The sequence below is a fragment of the Callospermophilus lateralis genome, chromosome 6 (assembly GCF_048772815.1).
Source record: "Callospermophilus lateralis isolate mCalLat2 chromosome 6, mCalLat2.hap1, whole genome shotgun sequence".
Classification (NCBI taxonomy): domain Eukaryota; kingdom Metazoa; phylum Chordata; class Mammalia; order Rodentia; family Sciuridae; genus Callospermophilus; species Callospermophilus lateralis.
Window position 1 is genome coordinate 159,206,671 of NC_135310.1, and position 20,526 is coordinate 159,227,196.

Consider the following 20,526-nt stretch of genomic DNA (forward strand, 5'->3'; position numbering starts at 1 on the left):
AGGCATTTTCTTAGGTGGGGTCAATTCATGTCTGAGGTCTTTTCTTTCTGTGGGCTGGGCATTGAGCCCAGGACCTCCTAAATACTAGGCAAGTGCTCTTCCACTGAGCTACAGCCAGCCCTGTGTCTTAGCTCTTTGGCTCACAAGGCAGAGTGGGTCAACTGTGCAGAAAAGATGCTCAGTGCAGGATCAGATCAGCAGCCTCCACGCCCAAGGCCTCAGATGGTGCTTTGAGCTATGAGTACTGAAAGCAATTCCCATGCCCCTCCCTGTTTCTCAGAGCTAGGTCCACAGTGGAGCTGACCTGTCACCAGCATTTGAGGGCCTGCAGAGTCCGAGGCTGACTGATCATCTAGGAGGGCACAAGTCCTCTCCAGGGCCGGGTCAGTGGGACTCGACAGAGAGGGATAAGATGGTCAGGAAAGCCGTGGAAATGGAGTTCCAGACGCCACTGGCAAGGCCACATCTGAAAACAGCCACACAGAGGCTGCGGCCGCCTCTTGTGGCTGATTCTCAGTCTGCAGCCTTACTTTAAAGTCTGTTCAATAGAACAGGTCCCCATGGAGTTGCTCTTTCAAGAAAAAGGATCCAAGTTCCCTTCTATAAGATCATAAAAATCAGAGTCGGAAAGCAAATAATACCAGAGTGGCAGTGCGATTCAGGGCACAAATTCAAGCTCTGTCTTTATGTGCGGCATTTTAAAAAATGTTAATCCACATGCCGGGGGAAGACGGATCCATTCTGATGTAGCAGAGATGAGGATCTTGTTCCAGACCTCCCACCCAAGAGGAATCCGTCCCATTACTCTTAGCGGATCACCATGGATGGGGAAAGATATCTCTGGTGGACTCTGGCCTTCCCTGGCTTCCAGAGTGTGACGGCTGACTAAGGGCTGATCTGGGGTCCCAACTTGCAGATGGGAGGTGTCTTCTATCAGGGAGCACCTCTGGGGGACAGGGTGCCATGGCTCTCATGCTGGGGCTGACCAGCTGTGGCTCCCACCAGGGGAGGGCTCCTCTATCACCCGAGAGGGACCCTGTCCAGTAACGTCTGTGAGGCGGTGCTGGTCACCGTGCCAGCATTTCACGTTTAGGACTGGAATGATCAGCTCTGGGACTAGACGGATTTGGACATTCTTATGAGTTTTTACCTGACCTCCTAATCAGTTTAGTGAAGTTGATCTGCTGTCAGGGAAATAAAAATGGATATGTCTAAGTGGCATCAATAATCACTGCCATTTACATGCTGATTACCTCTTGATCCTGTGACTGGATAGAGCTTAGAGGAAGAAGAAGGAAGAGGCGGGAGGAGGAGGGGAAGAAGAAAGACATGCTATCTTAACAGATAGTTGGTTTAGGATAGCTCTCTGCACACCTGATTCAATTTCTCTGAAAAGGCACTTACTTTTAGAATATCGTCCAAATGCATGACCTCTTGGTTCAGATCCTGAAACTCCTTGTACTTCTCCTTATGTGGTTCTAGAGCAAGAAACAGCCCACTCAGAGCATCCTCCAAGCTGCCATCCAGGAAGGACTCCCCACTGGCCGAGTCCTCAGAAAGCAGACGCTCTGTGGCTACTGGCACCTCGGCCGAGGTGAGCCTCTTGACCAGCTGCTTTGTGATATTCCCTTCAAAAGTGTCCAGCTCCACAGGCTTGAGCTCTGAGGCCTCGTCCGACTCTTGCAGAAGGGCCTCGGCGACTGCATTCTCCAGGAACAGGCGCTCCGCCCCCAAAGCTGTGGGCGCGGAGGGTTTCCTGGGCTCCGCTGGGGCTTCCTGCAGGGGTGACTTGGGTTCCTGGCCTTCTCCGGAGGAGTTCCTGGAAGATGCCGAGCTGCTGTCATCCCCTCCCTCGTCCTGGGAAGGCAGGCTGGTGTGGCTGAGCTCTGCAGGGGTGATGGTGATTTCTGGATTCGCTGAGCTGGAGGGAGACGCAGCAGAGCTGCAGGGGAGGGCACAGTCCCCGTTGGGCAGGTCACAGGAGCTGAGGGAGAGTGGCCTTTCCTCCTCAGCTGTCTTCCCAGTTTCAAAGATGTCATCGGGCAGATTCGCCTGAGGATAAAGACAGCCGTTATTTTCAATACAAATGATGCATCAGGCAGGTTAATTTTCAGACAAGATGTAAGGAGTCAACATGAAAGAGCTAGAACTTTCACATTATTGTTTTATTTGTCGATGTGCGTATGTGTGGGAGGCAAAAGAAAACAAGCCCCTGGAAACTGCCTAGTTGAATTTAGGTGAAAGTTCACGGTGCCTATTCTTAGGTCTGACATTTTCCACAAGAAGCAGTTAGGAGTGGGGTGGGATGGTTGCTTGCCATTCTCAATCCTGGGATCTCATAGTATTTGGCAGCCATACTTTGAGTAAGACTACGAATGTTTTCTTTTCCTCTTGGCATCTACCTTAAAGGACTTCCAACATTCTTGCTACTTTGCTTCAAGGATGTGATGCTTTGTTCTACTTTGGTTCTCAAAAATTATGTTTTGAAAATCTCTACCCATAAACCCCAGACTCTTGAAAATGTTTTATTAATTTAGTAAACATGCCATAAATACTTCAAGGTCAACGATACATTTGCATAGCTTCTCTAGAAATGATTGAACAAGACTAAGAAACAAACACCTATCTTCCATGAGGCACCCCCCAGGTTCCCAGTGTGTCTAGAGGAAAGCAGATGCAGGCTGTGTCCCCGACAGGCTCTGCAGCAGGAAATGGAAGTCTGCAGAGGGACAATTTGTTCACACTGGTGCTGCACTCGCTAAGCCAGCTTCCCTAGGCTGCGTCTGTGTAGAGTGCCCAAATGCCAAATGCCGCTCTGTGCTTTCTAGTTATCTAACGCCTTCATCATGGCTGGTTTTTCTGCATTCCAGATTGGATTTTTAAATCACCTTTGTGTCCATGAGTTCTGCACATGCAGAGACAACCAAACACTGAAAATACTTGAAAAAAAAATATGTATTGAACACATACATTTTTTTTCTTGTCTTATTCCCTAAACAGTACAGTGTAAGATTGAGCCTTTGCATAGCATTCGATGTTAGAAGTAACCTAGAGAGTGCGTGGGGGATGTGTGAAGTTACATGAACATGCTACACTGTGTCCTGCGAGGGCCTGGGCATCCCTGTATTTTGGTATCCAAGGGGCTGGGACCTGCTGCAGACACCAGGAATGACTGTAAATGGTCATCATCAGGCCAGTGCCCATTTTACTTATATATAAAATGACAATTCTCATAAAACATTCCAGCAAGCCAAACAGGAGTGGACCCAAGATGGGTCACATCTGCTCACAGAGGTGTCCGTGCCCCTGCTGCTGCTGGACATGCCCCTGCACATGCACTCAGACCCTCAGCGGGCTCCATGTTCTGGACTTCACAATTCTTGATAAAGGAGAGATGTAGTTAATGCCCCCTCCCTGCCGTGGGAGTTCAAGCTGAGCATTTCCAAAGCTGCCTGAATTCTGTCTCCAAGTATCACAGTCTTCACAAGCCCCAAGTAAATGTCATTCTTCTGTTCTTGACTCGGTTGATTTTACCTTCGTTGACAGAATGCAACTGAGGCATGTGTCACGAGGTAAGTGTCCCAGCAAGGGGAGAGGTGCTGCCCAAGAGAGGACCTGCATCCAGCCTTCAATGCAGTGAAGGAGAGGATGGGAGAGGACAGGGACAATGTATGCAAAGATACCAGATCCTGGAGGGACGTGGTGAGTTTGGAGGACAGTGGGTGGAGGGTAAGAGATGGGCCTGGAAGGTGGGCTGGGTGGGGTGAGGATGGCTGTTTTGGGGACTTCAGGTGCATCCACAAGGCTACACGAAGCCATTGAGCTTTAGCAACCTTGCTCCTGTTGAAACATGCTCTGAAACCCTACTGACCTCCAAACCCTCCAACCCGTGGCTTCTGAGTGTGCATAAGCATTGTGTGGACAGTTAGGTGGGCAGCTGAGTGAGCTCTATCGCTTCTTATGTATGACTCTGTGTACATTTCCCCATACAGTCTTGTGATTTCCCCCTGAAACTCCACAAGAGTTTACCCTCATCCTTTTAATCTGTGCTTTTTGGTTCAATGAATAAGATGCAATTATTACTATGATGACATTGCTATTAGCCTGAAGACTTCATCTTCTTCTCCCTGGACATTCAAAGATGACTTTATGTGTCTGAGAAGAACAGAATATTCCATGTATGTACAAGTACACATGTATTCTCTTATGACACCATGTGTCACTCATATAAAGTAAGCAGCCTGCTGTATCCCTGTTTCTTCTACTACAGCTTTGAAGAATTAACATGCTATGATAAACCAAGACCCACAACCTCTTTAGATAGACACAGTGCTAGTAAAATCAGTCTAAGTCCTTCAAAGACTTGAAGGCCAGTCTTTGAAAGGCTGATACTTTCTGAAATAAAACCTCCTTTGCTTTTAAGGATAGCTGTGTTTTTAAAAATAAAAATCTGGTTACCATGGATATCTTTGCCATAGTGGAGAAAAATCACAGCACCAAACAGGGCTTATCTAAGGAGAATTCACACAAGTTGCATGCACGGCCAGCCTGGAGAACAACAGGGAGGTGAGAGAAGACACGCAGGAAGGCTGGGGTGGCTCAGGGCCAGAGTGCTAGCTGGCAGCCGAGGTCCTGGGTCCAACACCAGTGCCAGAAGAAAAAGAAGGGACATGCAGAAGCATCATGCAATGGGCCCTGAAGTCACGAAGTCAGGCACATCACCCGGGCAGGCCACACTCACATAGAACTCTAGCATAGCCATGGGGCTCAGGCCGAGGGAGGGCAGGTCCCTGAGAGAGCGGCTGCGGTGCAGCTTGGCAAAGAGAGTGTCCCTGGAGGCGCTCAAGACAGACAGCCACCATGGCCTGTCTGCAGAGGGACGCAGCCGGCTCCTCTGAAGTCAGAGTAGGGCGTAGGGCGGGGGTGAGTGGAAAGAATCAGGTTACTGCGTTACCCTAGCTCGCTAGCAGGTGGGCCGAGGCCCGTATCTACATCCACTTTGCTCAATGACTAATGCTAGAGAACCTTTGGAATGGTCTATCTAGTATCGTCCAGCAGTAGGTAAGGACAGGGAGGGAAGGAGAGGAAAGACCAGGGACCACGGTACACGGACCATAGGCGACGGGGAGGTGGCTTCCTCCGCCAGCCCTCCACTAGGAAGACCTTTAAGAATCGTGTGAGTAGGCATTCCTGAGAACCCCAACACCCGCTGCTGGGCATCTCAAGTGCTGGGCACAAGACGACTCAGACACAACTCCTACTCCGGAGTCACGTGGAACTTACAAAGAAGGAGTGGTCTTTGAAGGTGGGCGTCTCTGGGGTGCCCTGGCTGTACATGGACATCCTCCTCTGGAGCGCTGCCGTCTTGCTCCCCGCACCACCCGAGGATGGGGTCGTGTCCTCCACGTCAAAGGGACTGCAAAACAACAGGCAGCCGCCCGCTAGTCACTTGTGACCGCAGGACCGCAGGCCAAGACAGCACCTCTTTGAGGTCAACTCAAACCAGGGCACTGGGCTGGTTCTGGCCAAACTGTTTGTCAGAAAATAAGCCCAGAAGAAAGAAAGTGGAGCAGAAGACAGAATTTAGAGCTCCCCGAGGGACCACAGGTGATCACAGCTATAAGCACCAGTTCCCTCCTGGCCTAGGTGTGTCTGTCCTCGAGAACCTAGAACCCTGGACTCACTAAAGCTGGCTCCAGCGTAACCAGATGTTGGGGAAGTTGTGAAAATCCTCGAGCTCTGTCGGGCAAGACCCTGAACAGTTCGAGCAAGGAACAGACTGCGGTTTGATTCTGAGGAAAAACTCCCAAACAGAATCCCACCACTTTCAGTGGCTAGAGCCCCCCACGAGCCGCCGAGGATGGCAGCCTGCGCGCGGGGATGCTGCTGATCATCCTGAGGCCCTGGTCATCCAGCAGGATGGCCTGCTCTGTGACGTCGGTGGATGCACTGGCCAGGAGGGCAGGGCTGGGCAAAGGCTGGCACTGCTTCCTAGAGAGGCAGCAGGGTCTTGGCCACGTCCACACTGACTTCGATGTGGAAGGGAGGCCCCGAATGTCACTGGGTGGGCCAGTGGCATGACATCCAGTGTGGACGGCAGGAGGAGACCCTGGAAAGCCACGAGCTGCCTCTTGCCTGGGGAAATGCTCTATTTCAGTAAAGGACGCCTAGAGGGCATCTGCGGTCCTCCAGGGCAGCAGGAAGTGAAGTGCGTGGTCAGAAGGCTAAGCAGGGACCCGCCTGAGGGCAAAGCCTCCCTCTCTGGACAGTTTACTGTAGCTCCCAGTGGTTTGCTTGGGAGCCATGATACTTGGTGTCTCTGTTTGCAGGTAGAGAGGGAGGGAAGAGGCAGGACAGTGGAGAAGTAGGGAGAAGGGGAGGGGAGCAGGGCCACGGCCAGCTTATCCACAGGCCCTCGCCCAGCAGGTCTGCTGCAGCCCCTCGGTCTGCTCCAACAGGCTCCCTGCCCTGCCGACGTCCACACCGGCCTCCCAGCACCTGCAGCGCCCGCTGCCCCAGGACGACAGGAAAAGGGCAACTTACTACCAGGTGATCTCCAGGTTCAGCTTGATGGTTCCCAGGTCGTTGATGTCCACGGCCACCACCTGCGGTCGGGCTGCAAACAGCTCTTTGGTCTCACAGGTCACACTGCCCACCAGGAGGTGAGTCGCCAGCCCTTTGAGCTCTGTGACCTGGCAGGAAGTCAGGCAGAGAGAACAGGGAACAGGCTCCCCCTTTTCCTTTTTCTGAAGCAGCTGGTGGCTTCTTTCAGAAAGAAATGGTCTGAAACCCCAGGCAGGTATCTCAAAAGCCCGTGTCAGGGCTGCTCTGCTCACTTTCTTACAAGGGCCGCTGTCCTTGTCACAGACTTGTGAGGACAGGAGCCTGTGAGATGGCATAAGTCTTCGGGAAAGGTTGCCCCTGACGGATCGTCCAGCTGGGCAACAGGAAGACAACAAGAGGCAGGGGCAGCACTGACCTTGATGGAAATGAACCCGACGATCAGAGGCAGGAAGACGGTCTCCTCCCCATCCCAGCTCTGTTTGCCGTTGACCTCTATCTTGCCCTTCAGCTTCCACCTCTGCCGCCCGCATTTCATGAAGACCTGGGGGCAGACGTGCCAAGGCCTCAGGCTCCACTGTCCTGGCTCGCTCCCCAACACCAGGACAGGGCGGGGAGGCCCGCAAGGGCAGCCCCCATCACCCCAGCCGCCTGTCTTGACCTTGACTGAGGAAAGGACATGTTAAGGGGGCACCTCTGCTTCCCCAAGACGAGGCCTGGAGGGTCTTCAGTAAAGTCCCGGCCCACACCCTTGGGTTCCCCCTCATTTCTTCTATGTCAGTAGAACAGCCCTGGGACTAGTCCTCCAGGACTCTGATCCTCCAAGAGACCAGAGCCCGTCCCTAAAACCTGCCTGGAGACACCTGCCCCTGGGGGACGAAGCAAGCTGGCGAGGCTGTCACCCACACATGGTCTGGGGAGGCTGTGCAGGCTCTCCCTGGTCAGGCAGAGGGCCCTGGAGGAGGTGGACAAATCATTACGTGAGGTCTCCTGAGAAGGGGAACACGGGAAAGGACTTTGTACTCCGTGGAGTGGGTGTTTGTATGGACAGGCCTGCGTTTCTACCCTCCTTCAGTCGTCACTCTTAACAGGTCACGGTCCTGGACTAGGTCGTCGATTAGGGGGAAAAAAAACTGCTAGGAAGGACAATTCCAGGGCACGCGCAGAATCTGAAACCAGACTTTATAAGAAGACAAGAGCCCGAGTGAGCCACACTGGGAGCTGCGCGCCGCTGTGCGGACCATCCTCCCACTCCCAGGGAGGCTGGGCTGAAGGGCCAGGCTGGAGGGCCAGGCGGGTGGCATCCTACTCTAAAACAGCGCAGCTGAATCGTAGGGGCTCGGGGGCAGCAGTGATGACTAAGCCACTGTGGCACAAGGTTAAAAGAGGGGAGTCCAGGGAAAGGGCAGGTGGCAGGTCTTCACCCATCTCCAGATCTTCTTATGGGCTTAGAATGTTTTTCCAAATAAAAATAAGAAACACTCCAGAAGCTAAACAATACCACTAGCCCTGGCCCCTCAGGTCTTCAGTCCCCACCTGTGGATCAGAGAATACTCACTTCGTATTGGTCTCCAGGGCAGAGGCGTGCAAAGCCGGCCAGACCTGCAGGCAAGAAGTTAGGATGTGAGGTGCTGAAAGCGCGTCCCCGAGGCCCGTGCCGCACATTGAGAAATCCAGGTGCAGTGCCACACTTTGGCAAACCTCAGATAACATTTTTGGGGGCCATCTGTGTGGAACAGCTTTTTTGGGAGTCCCTCTAGGGTGGCTGGAGAGGACATTCCTTGAGGGGGGCATGGGAGAGGGTTTCTGGGGCAGGGACCCTGATCCAGGGTGGCTAGAGTTCTGGGCACCTCGGCAGGTTCCAGGGTCAGGGCATTAGGGCCCAAAAGACACCCTCACTTGTTTGTGTACATGTTCCCATGAAAATAAAGGGTGTCTAGTCTTCCTTCCTGTTGTGAGATGGAGGTTTCTTTGGGCTTCCCAGTTAAGGCTCCAGCTCACCCCTTCCTGTTCCCCCGTCCTTCCCACCCAGCACCCTGATGCCGCCATCTACGGCATTATGAAATCGCTGCATTCACACCAACTAGTGATTAAGACAAATCAAACCAGCCTCCACCTGACAACACCCACAGAGGGGAGAGGTGGCCTCCCGGCTCTGGCTATTTCTGAAAGGACCCGCTCCATCTGAGGCCTGGCACGCTCTCTATCTGCAGCAGCAAAACCAAATGTCGGCAAGCTACACGGCCTCTCCTGGACGTCCGGGAACGCTGGCTCTGGCCAGTCTCTTTCTTCTTTCTATCAACATGTACTGAGAGCTTGCTGTGGGTGAGGGTCTGCACCACGCATCAGGGTAACGATTTGGAAATCAGGAAAGATTTCCCAGATACCCACAGTATGGAACAAAACACGGTTAGAGCAGGCGAGGACCTGCGAACTGGAAGACGGATTAAAGTGAGGCTCCTTTCTGCGCTACCTATCAGCTAGCCCACCCTGGATAATTTACCGAACCCTGTTTCTTCACCTTTAAAATAGAGATAACAATGTCCACCTTATAAAATTGTTGGTAAGGAAACAGATGGTATCTGGCACACAGTAGGTGCTTAGAATGTGGTAAGGGTTACATACCCATGTATTAAGCACATGATGTATACTATTCATTTAAAAGATGTGCTCTCCCCAGGCAACAGTGGTGCATGCCTATAATCCCAGTGGCTTGGGAGGCTGAAGCAGGAGGATCACAAGTTTGAGGACAGCCTTAGTAACTTAGTGAGACCTGGTCTCAAAATTGAAAAAAATAAAAATAAAAAGGGGATGTAGATCAGTGGTAGAGCACACCTGGGTGCAATCTTGAGTACAAACAAATGTGATCTGCAGCAAATTAATATTCATCAGGCAAGCAAACAACAAAGAGGAAATGATAAAAGGTCTTTGCTTTTTTTTCTTATTTTGTGTTTTTATGAGAATGTATTCCTTACATAATTAAAATAAAAAATAAAAAGAGACAGACTGCCTTTCATCTTCTGTAGGACAGTCCCATGAGGAGAGCGGCAGTGACAGCAAACTTCGTCACAGCACGGTGGGCCTTGCTCTGCAGGCAGGTGAGGCTGGGCGAGGGGCCTGTGTGTTCCACCACCCTTTTTTCCTTTTTGGGAGGTGCTAGGAATTGGACCCTCCATCTCAGACATTCTAGGCCAGTGCTCTACCACTGAGCTGTGCTCTCAGCCCCCCAGAGTATTTCTGAAAAGCCTACTGTGTGTCAAGCCTGAGTATGGAACGGGAGAAAGGTGTGTCCCAACCCAGGGCACTGAGCTCACAGCAGAGGCTGATCAGTAATCCCAGCTCCGTCTGATCAGCTGCTCTGGCTTCAGTGGGCTGCTTCCTGCCAATCATAAAGCAAAGCCTTTATACTGACAGGGACCCAAAGTCTGAAAATTTTAATCAAGGAACTAAATAAATCCAATAGAAATGGGGAAAAAAGATTAAATCTTTTAATCTTTTTTAACTTTCTGGTTTAAAAATATCTGTGATAAAAATTCCAATTAAGGGCTGAAATTGTGGCTCAATGGCAGAGTGCTTTGCCTAGCACATGTGAAGCACTGGGTTCAATCCTCAGCACCACATATAAATAAATAAATTAAATAAAGGCATTGTGTCCATCTACAACTACAAATTTAAAAAATTCCAATTAAAAATTTAGTACAAATATTTGCAGTGAAGTTTTAATAAAAGGCAATATTTGTAATTAAAAAATAAGGCAGAATGTAAAGTGTCATGAAGAGTCTTATCTCAACCACATATAAATGTATCCAAAGGAACAAATCTAGAAAAACTGACCAACACCTAGGAATAACTATCTCTGGTGGGTGGAATCGGGGAGAAAGTTAAATATTTGATGACAAATATTTTATTCCTACCTATTAAATATGTAATTTATATTTGATTTTCAAAAGATCATGTGATTGGGCTGGGGTGGTGGCCCAGTGGTAGAGCACTAGCCTAGCACGTGTGAGGCCCTGGGTTCAATTCTCAGCACCACATATAAATAAATAAAATAAAGGTCTGATGACAACTAAAAAATTAAAAAAAAAAAAGAAAGAAAAGATCATGTGATTAATTATTTTGTAACAAAAAAGATATAAAAGAGCTACTAACATATTGGTAGTCAACATAAACACATGGAAAAGGCTTGTTGGGTATTTATGATCATTTTAACAAAGTTTAGTACTGGGTAGGCAATTATATATATTTTTAATTTATGGGATATATTTCTCAATTTTGGGGGGGGGTATGGGGATTAACTCAGGGGCATTGGGTTCCCCCAATGAGCCACATCCCCAGCGCTATTTTGTATTTTATTTAGAGACAGGGTCTCCCTGAGTTGCTTAGTGCCTCGCTTTTACTGAAGCTGGTTTTGAACTCACGATCTTCCTGCCTCAGCCTCCTGAGCCGCTGGGATCACAGGCATGTGCCACCATGCCCTGCTTCTCAATGTTTTAAAAATTATAAGGCACAACTTTCAAAAGGTGCTGCAGAAATTCAAGAAGACACAGACATCCTGTTTCTGTTATCCAGTGATTTCTCTGTTGCAGCCTGAGAGGAGATGATTTTGATGAGCTGGTAGAAAACAGCCCCGTGATTCTTAGATCCGTAACACGGAAAAGTTGTCCAAATAACTAACGGGTCCCTGCTTCCTCTGCCTCCTCATCTCGACATTTATAGTCTTTGTATTCTGGGTTCTTTTTGCATCCAACATGAATTTAGCCATCTGAAGAAGACAGGGATCATGTTCCCAGGTGCCTCTCCTTTACCAAGAGCTGGGTAACAAACTGAGACTCTACAGGACACAGCTCTTCCACCCCGCTGATGGGCTGGGGTTAAGACAGCACAGGGCTCGAGAAGCGCTAAAAGAACCTGCTGTTGCCTGAAGCCGTCAGTAGGTGGCAGCAACTCACCAGCTTGTCCCGCGCACCCAGCCAGTGGTCCATTCAGAAGAGCTTTTATTAATAGTTAAAGATGGCAAGGCACTTAGAGGACTTAACTGAATTAAGAGCAGAATTAGAGAAACCCATTTTTACTAATAATTCAGGGCCCTTAGTCTTTAAAAAACACACTTCTGAAGGAAAGCATAATTGGCTGCCTTTCACAAATCCAAAGCTTGACATGCTAATTCTAATAAAAATCCAAAGTGCTTTTAAAGAAAAGCCTGCAAATGAGTTTGGGATTAATTCATAGCCTGTTTATATGTGTGCAACTACAATAATAGCTTGGTTAAAAAGAAACTGGCCTGCTATGGTTGCTAGATAAAGGTGAGGAAAGGGGAAAATCCTTTGACGTTTTTCCCCCTTTCAATATTGCCAGAAATCCCATATCTGAAAACCTTAACTGAAAGGGAGAAAGGTACATAGCAGTGACTTCTTCTTATGTAATCCAAGTTATCAAGCACTTTCCTGGAACTGCTTGTAGAGGTGTCAGAGACTGGTTACAGCACGGACGCAGCAGAAAGCAGGCCGTGGCCCTGGCCAGAGCTCCCTGAAGCTCTGCCTGTGTGTACAGGTGCACTCGGGTGGCAGTGGCAGTGCGTGGGCTGTCGGCTCCTCGCACACTCGGGCACGTGGGGCTCCTGTCCCCAGTCAGGAAAGCGGAATGTTTCGTTTCTCCTGCTGCAGTTCGGGGATCACTGTTGCACTCTGGGACGTTTTCCTCAGGGACCACTCTGAGTCCGTCTGGCGTGAGCCCCGAGGGGTGAGTGGAGGGAGGCCCGGGGACTTGTGACCACTGCACCCTCTCCAGCCCTCTGCAGCTTCACTGGCTCCTGACATACCAGCTCTTCCACAGCCTCAGTGGGGGGTAGGAGCCGCGGGGCGCAGCCGCCCATGGGTGGCCTGTGCTCAGACATGGACGGGCCAGAGCGCCTCCACGGCTTCTCCCACTTGCACCAGGATCTTCCTTCTCAAGAGTCACCCTTCCTGCCCCTGGGACACTGCCCGTGGCTGACTTGCTGACCAGCTCTCCCGAGGCCCACTGGGCCCCAAAGCTGAAGGAGTCAGCACAGGCTTCAGGACGCGTGCTTGGAACTTCATTAGCCTGAGGTCATCGGGAAGAAAACCGGTTTTCCCCAAGGAACCTCCATCCTGGTCCCCAGTCTCGGAGCTAGTGCTCTCTCCGCAGAGGCATTCCTGGCATTTCAGAATCTGACCCCAAAGAACTGCCCACGCCTCCCAACAAGCACTCTGCCGCCCAGGTCTTTTCTCAGGCTCCTTCTTCTTCTGTTTTTTTTTTTTTTTTTTTTTTTGTACTGGGGATTGAACCCCCGGACATTCTACAGGGAGCTACAAACTCAGCCTTTCTAATTTTTTATTTTGAGGCAGGTTCTTGCTAAGTTGCTGAGTCTGGCCTTGAGCTTGTGATCCTCCTGCCTCAGCCTCCTAAGTGGCTGGGGTTATAGGCATGCACCACTATGTCTGTCCTAAAAAAAAAAATCATTGGTCCCTTTTAGCTGTCCATGACAGTAGAATTCATGTTGCTATAACCATGGCTGTCATTTTGGAAGCAGCTTCCCTTCTTTGGTGTGTGCTACTCCAGTCCTGCTGGTTCTAATTCATGGGTGACACTGTGAAGCCTCCTTCCGTCCTCCCCACTCCTCCTGCCTCCCCTCAGGCCCCCACAGCCATCTGGTCATGTTATTGGTCCAGCTGGTCATTTACTCCATTGAATTAAGTGCCCTGGCTCACGTCTCCACTTTCTCAGGAGCTCTTGTGGAGCTCAGGCCGGGACCATCATGAGGCGCCCAGGAAGCACTTTCTCCACTGGGGGTGTCACCGGGGCCCTGCCATGGTTGCTAGTGCGTGTTGGGGTGAGGCAGAAGGGGAAGTGGGAAGGGTGTGGTGGGAGGAAGTCAGGGCTGCCAGGTCTGAGGGTACCGTGCAACAGCTTCAGTTGGTGGATGCCTGCCTTGGGGTGGTTATTTTTACCAGAACGAGTAACAGAAGAAATCCACCCTGGCAGAGAGCTAGGATTTCTTGGCAGCAGGCAGGGCTTCCCTTGCCCTTTCTGCGGGGAGGGGCGTTACCCTCCACAGGCTGCCCAGATGTGGCCTCCGGCTTTTATGTTACATGAGGAGAGCAGAGTGACAGAAGTCCATCCCTGGGAAAGCAGAGTCAGCCTCAGGTCCGAGAGCCTTGGGGGAAACCCCTGGGCCAGTGGAGCTGAAGGCCAGCAGCCCATGGCCATGCCCACCTGCCCAGCTCTGGCAGCAGCAGGGTGACTCTCGGGCCTCTGGGGTGGTAGGGCCCCAATACCACCCATGGCTGTCAACCAGCCCTGAGGACCGCGTGGGTGGGTGGGCAGCCCCTCCCTCACCCCCAAGGTGTCGGTGTGGGGTGGGGAACCTCCCCTAGCAGAGACCACCCTTTGGGCAAGAACTTCCTCATAGTGTGTGGCTGGGCCGGGGCAGCAGGAGCCAAGAGCCTGGAATTCAGTTTCAAGTTCAACACCCACTGACTGTGTACCTTCCGGGACCCATCACTGAAGCTCCCTGAGCCCTCATTTCCCATGTATGAAATGAAGAAATTTTCCCTCTCACCAAAAATGGAGGCTTCAGGTAACAGTGAGTATCGGAAACAGGAGCAGCAGGGCCCACCCTGTGCCTGTGCGGCTGGTCCACAGGGGTGGCGCTGGCTGCTGACATCAGCATCCTCAGAGTTAAAAACATCCTCTAGGACCCCGCCCCAGCGCCATGTGCTCTGGCTTCCTGCAAGGGGCTTTGAACTACTGACTCTCGGGTAGAGAGTCTGGAAAGTCCCCAGGAAGAGAACAGAACTGAAAACCCAGAAAGGTGCAGACGCCCGAGGCTGAACAGGATTCAGGGGTTCTGAAACCAAGTACGCAGCACCACCGTGGAGCTGAGGGCCAGGTGTACCCACTCAGAGGTCCTCACTCCACCCACAGGGCACAGTGCACCTCCAGAGGTAGGGGATTCATTTGTAAATGAAGCTCTCCTGTTGAGCACTCTTTAAAGAAGTCTGCCTTCTTAACTTCCCTAATTGCAGAAAGTAGACAAGAGGGTGACTAAATCCCCCATTAACAGCCCAGGGATCAAGCTACTTAAAAAGCCCAGGAGAAAACAGAAGGCTAAGCACCAGCCCTGGGCTGCAGTCAAACAGAAATGGGCCTCCTGCCTGGCCACCGAGCTGTGGATCTGGTGACCCCTGGGCCAGTTCCATCTGGAGCCAGACCTCCCTTTTGTTCTGAAGATGCTGTGGTATAAATCAATGATGCCTCTAGGACGGAACTTTCTGGAATGAATGCCACAAAGGCGCGGTTCTCTGTCACTAAACGACTGGTGGTAGTTTACAGACACACGGGAGTAAAGGAGCAGTTCACACCACACGGCAAGGAGGCCAGCCGGCAAGTCTGGAGTGAGACACTGCCCGACAGGGGCTTCTACCAGACCACGGAGGGGAAAGGGGGCATGGGTTCGTTTCAGATTAAAGGAGACCTAAAGGTATACCCACCAACTAATCATGATGCATGGTCCCGATCCTAACCCAAGCAAATTGGCTGTAAGATGACTGGGGAAATTCAGTAATGAAAGGGGTTACCATGGGGCCTGTTGACTTGTTAGATGTGGTAATGTGACAGGACTCGGCACACAGCTATAATAAGATGGCCCTATTCTTCAAGGCATGCACACTGGAGTACCAGGGCAGCCTGACAGAACTAGGTTTCATTTCATCAAAGGACTTCTGATTCATCAAAGGGAAAACCAACACAAGAAAACAGATCAGGCAAAAGTCTGCTAATTACTAAATCTAGGTGATGGGTGTATGTTTATGAAAGTTCATTGTGATGTTCTCTCCACCTTTGTGTATGTTTGAAGTTCTTAGATAATGAATGTTCTTTTTTAAGTCTGAAGGCAAGACTCAGGACGAGAAGCATCAATATGCTAACACCGTGTTGGGGCTGAGCATGGGCGGCCCTATCTGTGCAAGGAAACAGGAGCATGTGTCTCAGACCTCCAGGACCTCTGCAGAGTACTCTCCCTGATGGGAAAGGGTTACCTTTCATCTTGATGGAGAACTCCCCCAGCAGATTCTCCAGCTCCGCTTCCAGGGCACACATATTCTGTGGGGCAGAAAGCAGAGGGGCATTAGAGTGGCCTTCTTTCCCAGGCACTCAAAGCAGAGGTCATTTTAATAGCACGCAGGCCCTGAATGAATGACGGGAGTGGCACAGCACAGCCTTTGAAACATTCTTGCCAAATGTTCAATCTGAGGCTATGCAGGACATTCAGGCATTGATGAATAAGTCCAAATATACCAAAGACAAATTCAGAATGTGGATATTCTAGGAGAACTGGCTTGGACTCATACACACACACACATACAAAAAAAAAAAAAAGTATCATGGGGAAACAAATTCTAAAGAGAGGAAAGAGACATAGTATCCAATTGTAATACCTTGACCTTGATTACAACCTGATTTGAAAATTAAGCAAATAAACCAAAGTAGCTATAAAAGGCATCAATGGGCTTAATAGGAGAAACCTGAAAGTGGACGAGATGTTAGACAATTTTACAGGATGACTGTCAATTTTCTTAGTTGCAATGGAATGTGGTTATGCAGAAGATGCACTGTTACTCTTAAGAGATCCATGGCCCCTGGGTTCAATCCCCAGCACTGCAGAGATGTAGAGAGAGAGAGAGAGGGAGAGAGAGATGCCATGTGTTAAGTGGCCTGAGTTACCTATTCTACAGCATACATATTTGAAAACATAATGCTGAATACCATACATAAAGTTTTTACTTATCAATGAAAAAGATTTTTAAGAAGAGATCCATGCTAACATATTTATGAAATGAAATGTCACGATATCTTATTCTCAAGTGACTTGGAAGAAAAACTAATCCCGTGAGAGGGAGAGAATATGACAAGACGTTACCCGTGGGAAAATCTAGGTCCGGGGGTCTGGTATTCAATACACTAGTCTTTCAACTTTTCCATAGGCTTAAATTTTTTAAATAAAAATCAGGGGCAAAAAGAGCACAGGAACTCAATTCTGCTTGGGTAGGCCTCCTGCTGCAGTGCCATACCCCCCCTCCCCCCAAAAAAATGATTCCTGGGTCTGACGAGGGTCCGCTCCTCAGGCTGAGGTTGAGGGAAGCATGGCAGCAGCATGTGGGTGGGCACATCCCTCCCCATCCTACCCCCCAGTGTCTGAGGGCCTCATCAGAGCAGCCAGGGTCGGATCCTGCACGGTCAAATCCTGGCTTTTGCGGTGGCAAGAGCATACGCCACAGAAATGTCAAGAGAGGCACGTGGCCACGCAAGTCCTGGTCGACTTTCTCCTCTAAGGCAGCCCTTCCTCTCGCTAAAACTGAGCCCCACACTTTTGACTCTGAGCAAAGTCACAACCCCATGCCCTGGCACTTGAGCCAGGCTGGGTGTTTCTGAAACGCCCTCTGCGGCTGCGGTAGGTTCTCTGCCTCTACCTCTGGGTCCGTGCACTTGGGTGGGGTGAGTAGGAGGAATCACATCCACTAAACTCGGCCTAAGACATCCATGTCATGCATGTAGAAAGAAGCCACAGCAGTACCAGTGGCACCCATGTGTGACCTTGACACACAGACAGCAATCACGAGTTGGTGTCACATCATGACTTACAGATAACTTTAAGAAACCATATATATATTTTTCCTGCCTTGAAATCTTACTAGCTCTTAGTATTAATAGAGCAGTAGCACCACACTATACCATACATTTGACTTTTTAAAATATTGTGACAACTGTATTGACAATATGGAAATAATTATTTCAATGTATAATTTTATTCTTTGAATTCCTATCCTATTTATGCATTAAAAACATTATTTTGAAAAGGAAAGTTTAGTAAGAAGTGAACTGTTTTAGACTCTGTGGAGAGGGAATCGTGGTTCAGACGAGGCAGTGGGCAGGGTGTGCACAAAGCCATCCCGAAGCAGATGCCCAGCCCTGAGGCTTGTCCAACACGCCCTGGTCAGGCCAGGCGATGACTTCATTCATGAAATCGGATCTCTGAATAAAGGCCCAAGGGATGGTGAGAAGTGCGGCTTTAATAATTCAGCCACTTCATCAAGGACATTGGTATCAGGTGACCCCAGGAGGCCTGGCCCCAGAGACTGCCAACCAGGACCTCACAACAGCACACTTCTGTTCACGGCTCTTTATCTTGTCTCCTTGGAGATAAAAGTCCCTCTCACACACAGAGTTGCAGGCAGGAGGACTACTGATGCCCAGCGCTGACCCCCAGAGTAGCCACCTTAGCCACAAGGGCTCTTCAACAGGGTAAAGCTAGGTTGGACTCTACACTAGAATATTTAGAAATGCGTTTAAGTGACAAAATCAGAGCACTGTGGCCTGTTTATTTTAAACAATTCCACTATTGCCTCACTAGCACGTACTTTCTATTTTCAGGTTGACCGTGACACTGGCTGATCATAACACTGATCATGGAATGAGTGTGGGTCCCTGTTTGCCAGGGTGGGGTCAGGCCAGGTGGGGCCGGCCAGCAAGCAGGTGAGCGGTACACATACCTCCGTGTACTCCTTGTAGCTCCGGCTGATCTCCGACAGACTCTCCCGGGCGGCTCTGCTGGTGGGGGACACTGCGAAGGCCTGCTTCATTTTGCTGGCGCCGTCCTGGAGACGTCGCTGGATGCAGTAGGCCTCGTAGAGCTCGTCCACCTGCAGAGTGCAAGCAGGAAGGCAGACACTGAATCGCTGTCCGGCCTGGGAGAAGTCAGGCGGGGCACCAGGATGAGCCTAAGGTGCTCTGTTATTCTGTTATTCCTTTCCACAGACACCAGTCACTTGTACTCTACCACTGTGATCCGTTTTCTGTCCCCAAACAGATTTCACTCTGATCCTGCCATCAAGTTACACAACCCTGCCTTTTGGGGTGGGGCTCTCATGGTCTGGGGTGGACTCAGAGAGCCGGTCTGCTGGGACAGGCGCCTCGGTCAGTGGAGCGAAGGCTGGAAGAGGTTTCAGCTTCAATCTGGGGTGAAAACTCTTGTATACAAACCTCCTAGCTTATCTGAAGGTGATCTTTACACATCAGCATTTTTTTGAAAAAAGAACTTCAGGCTGTTTATTGATAACAAATTTTTTTTTGTGATGTCTTAGCTCAATAATTAGAAAAAATTAATTTATTAAGTGGTTTAAGATAAGAATTTAATTGTTAAAACTTATTAAATGGAACCCATGAGAACTGGGAACTCTTGCATACAAATCACACTGTAATTTTAAAAATACAATGAAAAAATGAAAATGAACACCCCCCCCCCATACTTGTGCTTCTCGGTAGTAATAGACCCTCCCTCTTAAATCGACTCATCACATTCACCAGACACACCTGACAACACCTCATACTTCAAAGGCAGTGATTCTCCATCAGCCTAGGGAGGCTTGACCCTGGGTGTCTACTGGCACAGAGTGGGCGGAGGCCAGGGGTTCAGCCACACAGCCCTTCTCACAGAGGACAGCCCTGGACAGAGTGCACCCGCGGGCTGAGGCTGGAATGCGTCCCAGTTATTCCCGACAATGTCTATAGTCCTGCACTGACTTCAGTCACCAGCACCGCCCAGCCACAGTCGCCGGGAGTGGTCAGGCAGAGAACAGACCACCAGGCCCGGGCAGAAACAGGAAGCCTGCGCTCCCGGCAGGCATGGCCTACCTACGCCATTGGAATTTTCATTCCGGTAAGAACTTTGTTTTCACAAAGAGGTGGCTGATGCCCTAGATGAGAAGCTGAAATGGGACGGCAGCTGTGCTTTACCCTGACAGGCGACTGTGGGAAGGACCGCGTGTCAGCTCCAGGTTACTCCCTGTTGCTACTGAGTCCAAGGACTCACTCATCTGTGCTGGAGGAACTCCTAGACTCGGAATAGACTCCAGTTGGGCTGGGGATCTAGCTCAGTTGGTAAAGTGCTTGCCTCACGTGCACAAAGCCCTGGGTTCAATCCCCAGCACCACGCGCCCCGAAGAAGAAATGGCAGCAGTCTTCCGTCGTCCGGGCCAGGGGACTCATCTCTGACCAGAGGAACTGGAAGATTGAAGGCTGCTCAGGTCTCTTGGTGGGTAATGGACACAGAGCAGAGTTACTGTGCTTTAAATCCAAGCTAAGGCTTTCCTGCTGAGACACCCTGGCCTCATTCTGGTTCAGGAGGTTGGGGCTGGGCCAGCAATCTGATAGGTTACATGAACACCATGGCTTGTTCTGAGGCGGGAGATCCCCAGACAACTTCTAAAAACAGTGTGTCGGTACCTCTTCCGATGTAGCCGGGCAGGTCCCTTCTCATGGATGCCATTGTTTTATTTATTGAGTTTGGCAGAAATAAAAGCAACTTCAGATTTGCCTAGGCGATAAGTATCTTTCAAAGTGGCAGTAGTACTTTATAAAGGCAGTAATACATACATATATATCATATTCAGGTTTCAAGACAAAAAGATCCTTAGGATCAGCTAGACTGGATACGGGTCCTTCCCCAGCCCCATTTCACTGGGAGGAAAGGCAAGGTCCACACAGCAACAGAGTGAGTGGGAAGGGCCAGAGTCCAAGGCTCTGACTTCTAGTAGGGAGATGTGCTAAGATCCTCCAGGCCTTGCACTGGTAGGAGAGGCTGATGAGCATGGGTGGAAATGGAAATTGCTGGCGGCTTGATATGTCCCCAAAGGGGAAGCTCCTAACTGGCACTGATAATTCCTCAGAGCATCCAGAACACAGGGTGATAGTCCTGTCCCTCACACTAGACCCGGTGTACCACCAGAGTAGTATTTATGGGGTTCAGGGCATAGACAGCCGTCTTTACATAACTGAAAGGTCTCAGGAAGGAGTTCATGGGATGCCAAGCTGTACGTGGGACCAGAGGGCACAGTTTTTGCTGGGGCCAGTTTGGGCCACTCTTATCTCAAGGCATACCACCCGGAG

At 50.2% G+C, this 20,526-nt stretch overlaps 1 protein-coding gene across 4 annotated transcripts in view; it reads right to left on the reverse strand.

Moving 5' to 3' along the window:
• Ripor2 (RHO family interacting cell polarization regulator 2) overlaps window positions 1–20,526 on the reverse strand; it is a 96,393-nt gene that overhangs the window by 17,958 nt on the left and 57,909 nt on the right. For all 4 annotated transcript variants that reach the window (XM_076859269.2, XM_076859270.2, XM_076859271.2 and 1 more), the window contains exons 7-13: window positions 18,132–18,281; window positions 15,621–15,684; window positions 8,120–8,163; window positions 6,980–7,105; window positions 6,544–6,692; window positions 5,284–5,416; window positions 1,405–2,052 (exon numbers count right to left, since the gene is read on the reverse strand). In XM_076859269.2, the coding sequence (XP_076715384.1) occupies window positions 1,405–2,052; window positions 5,284–5,416; window positions 6,544–6,692; window positions 6,980–7,105; window positions 8,120–8,163; window positions 15,621–15,684; window positions 18,132–18,281 (1,314 nt within the window). The remainder of the gene's footprint in view (window positions 1–1,404; window positions 2,053–5,283; window positions 5,417–6,543; window positions 6,693–6,979; window positions 7,106–8,119; window positions 8,164–15,620; window positions 15,685–18,131; window positions 18,282–20,526) is intronic.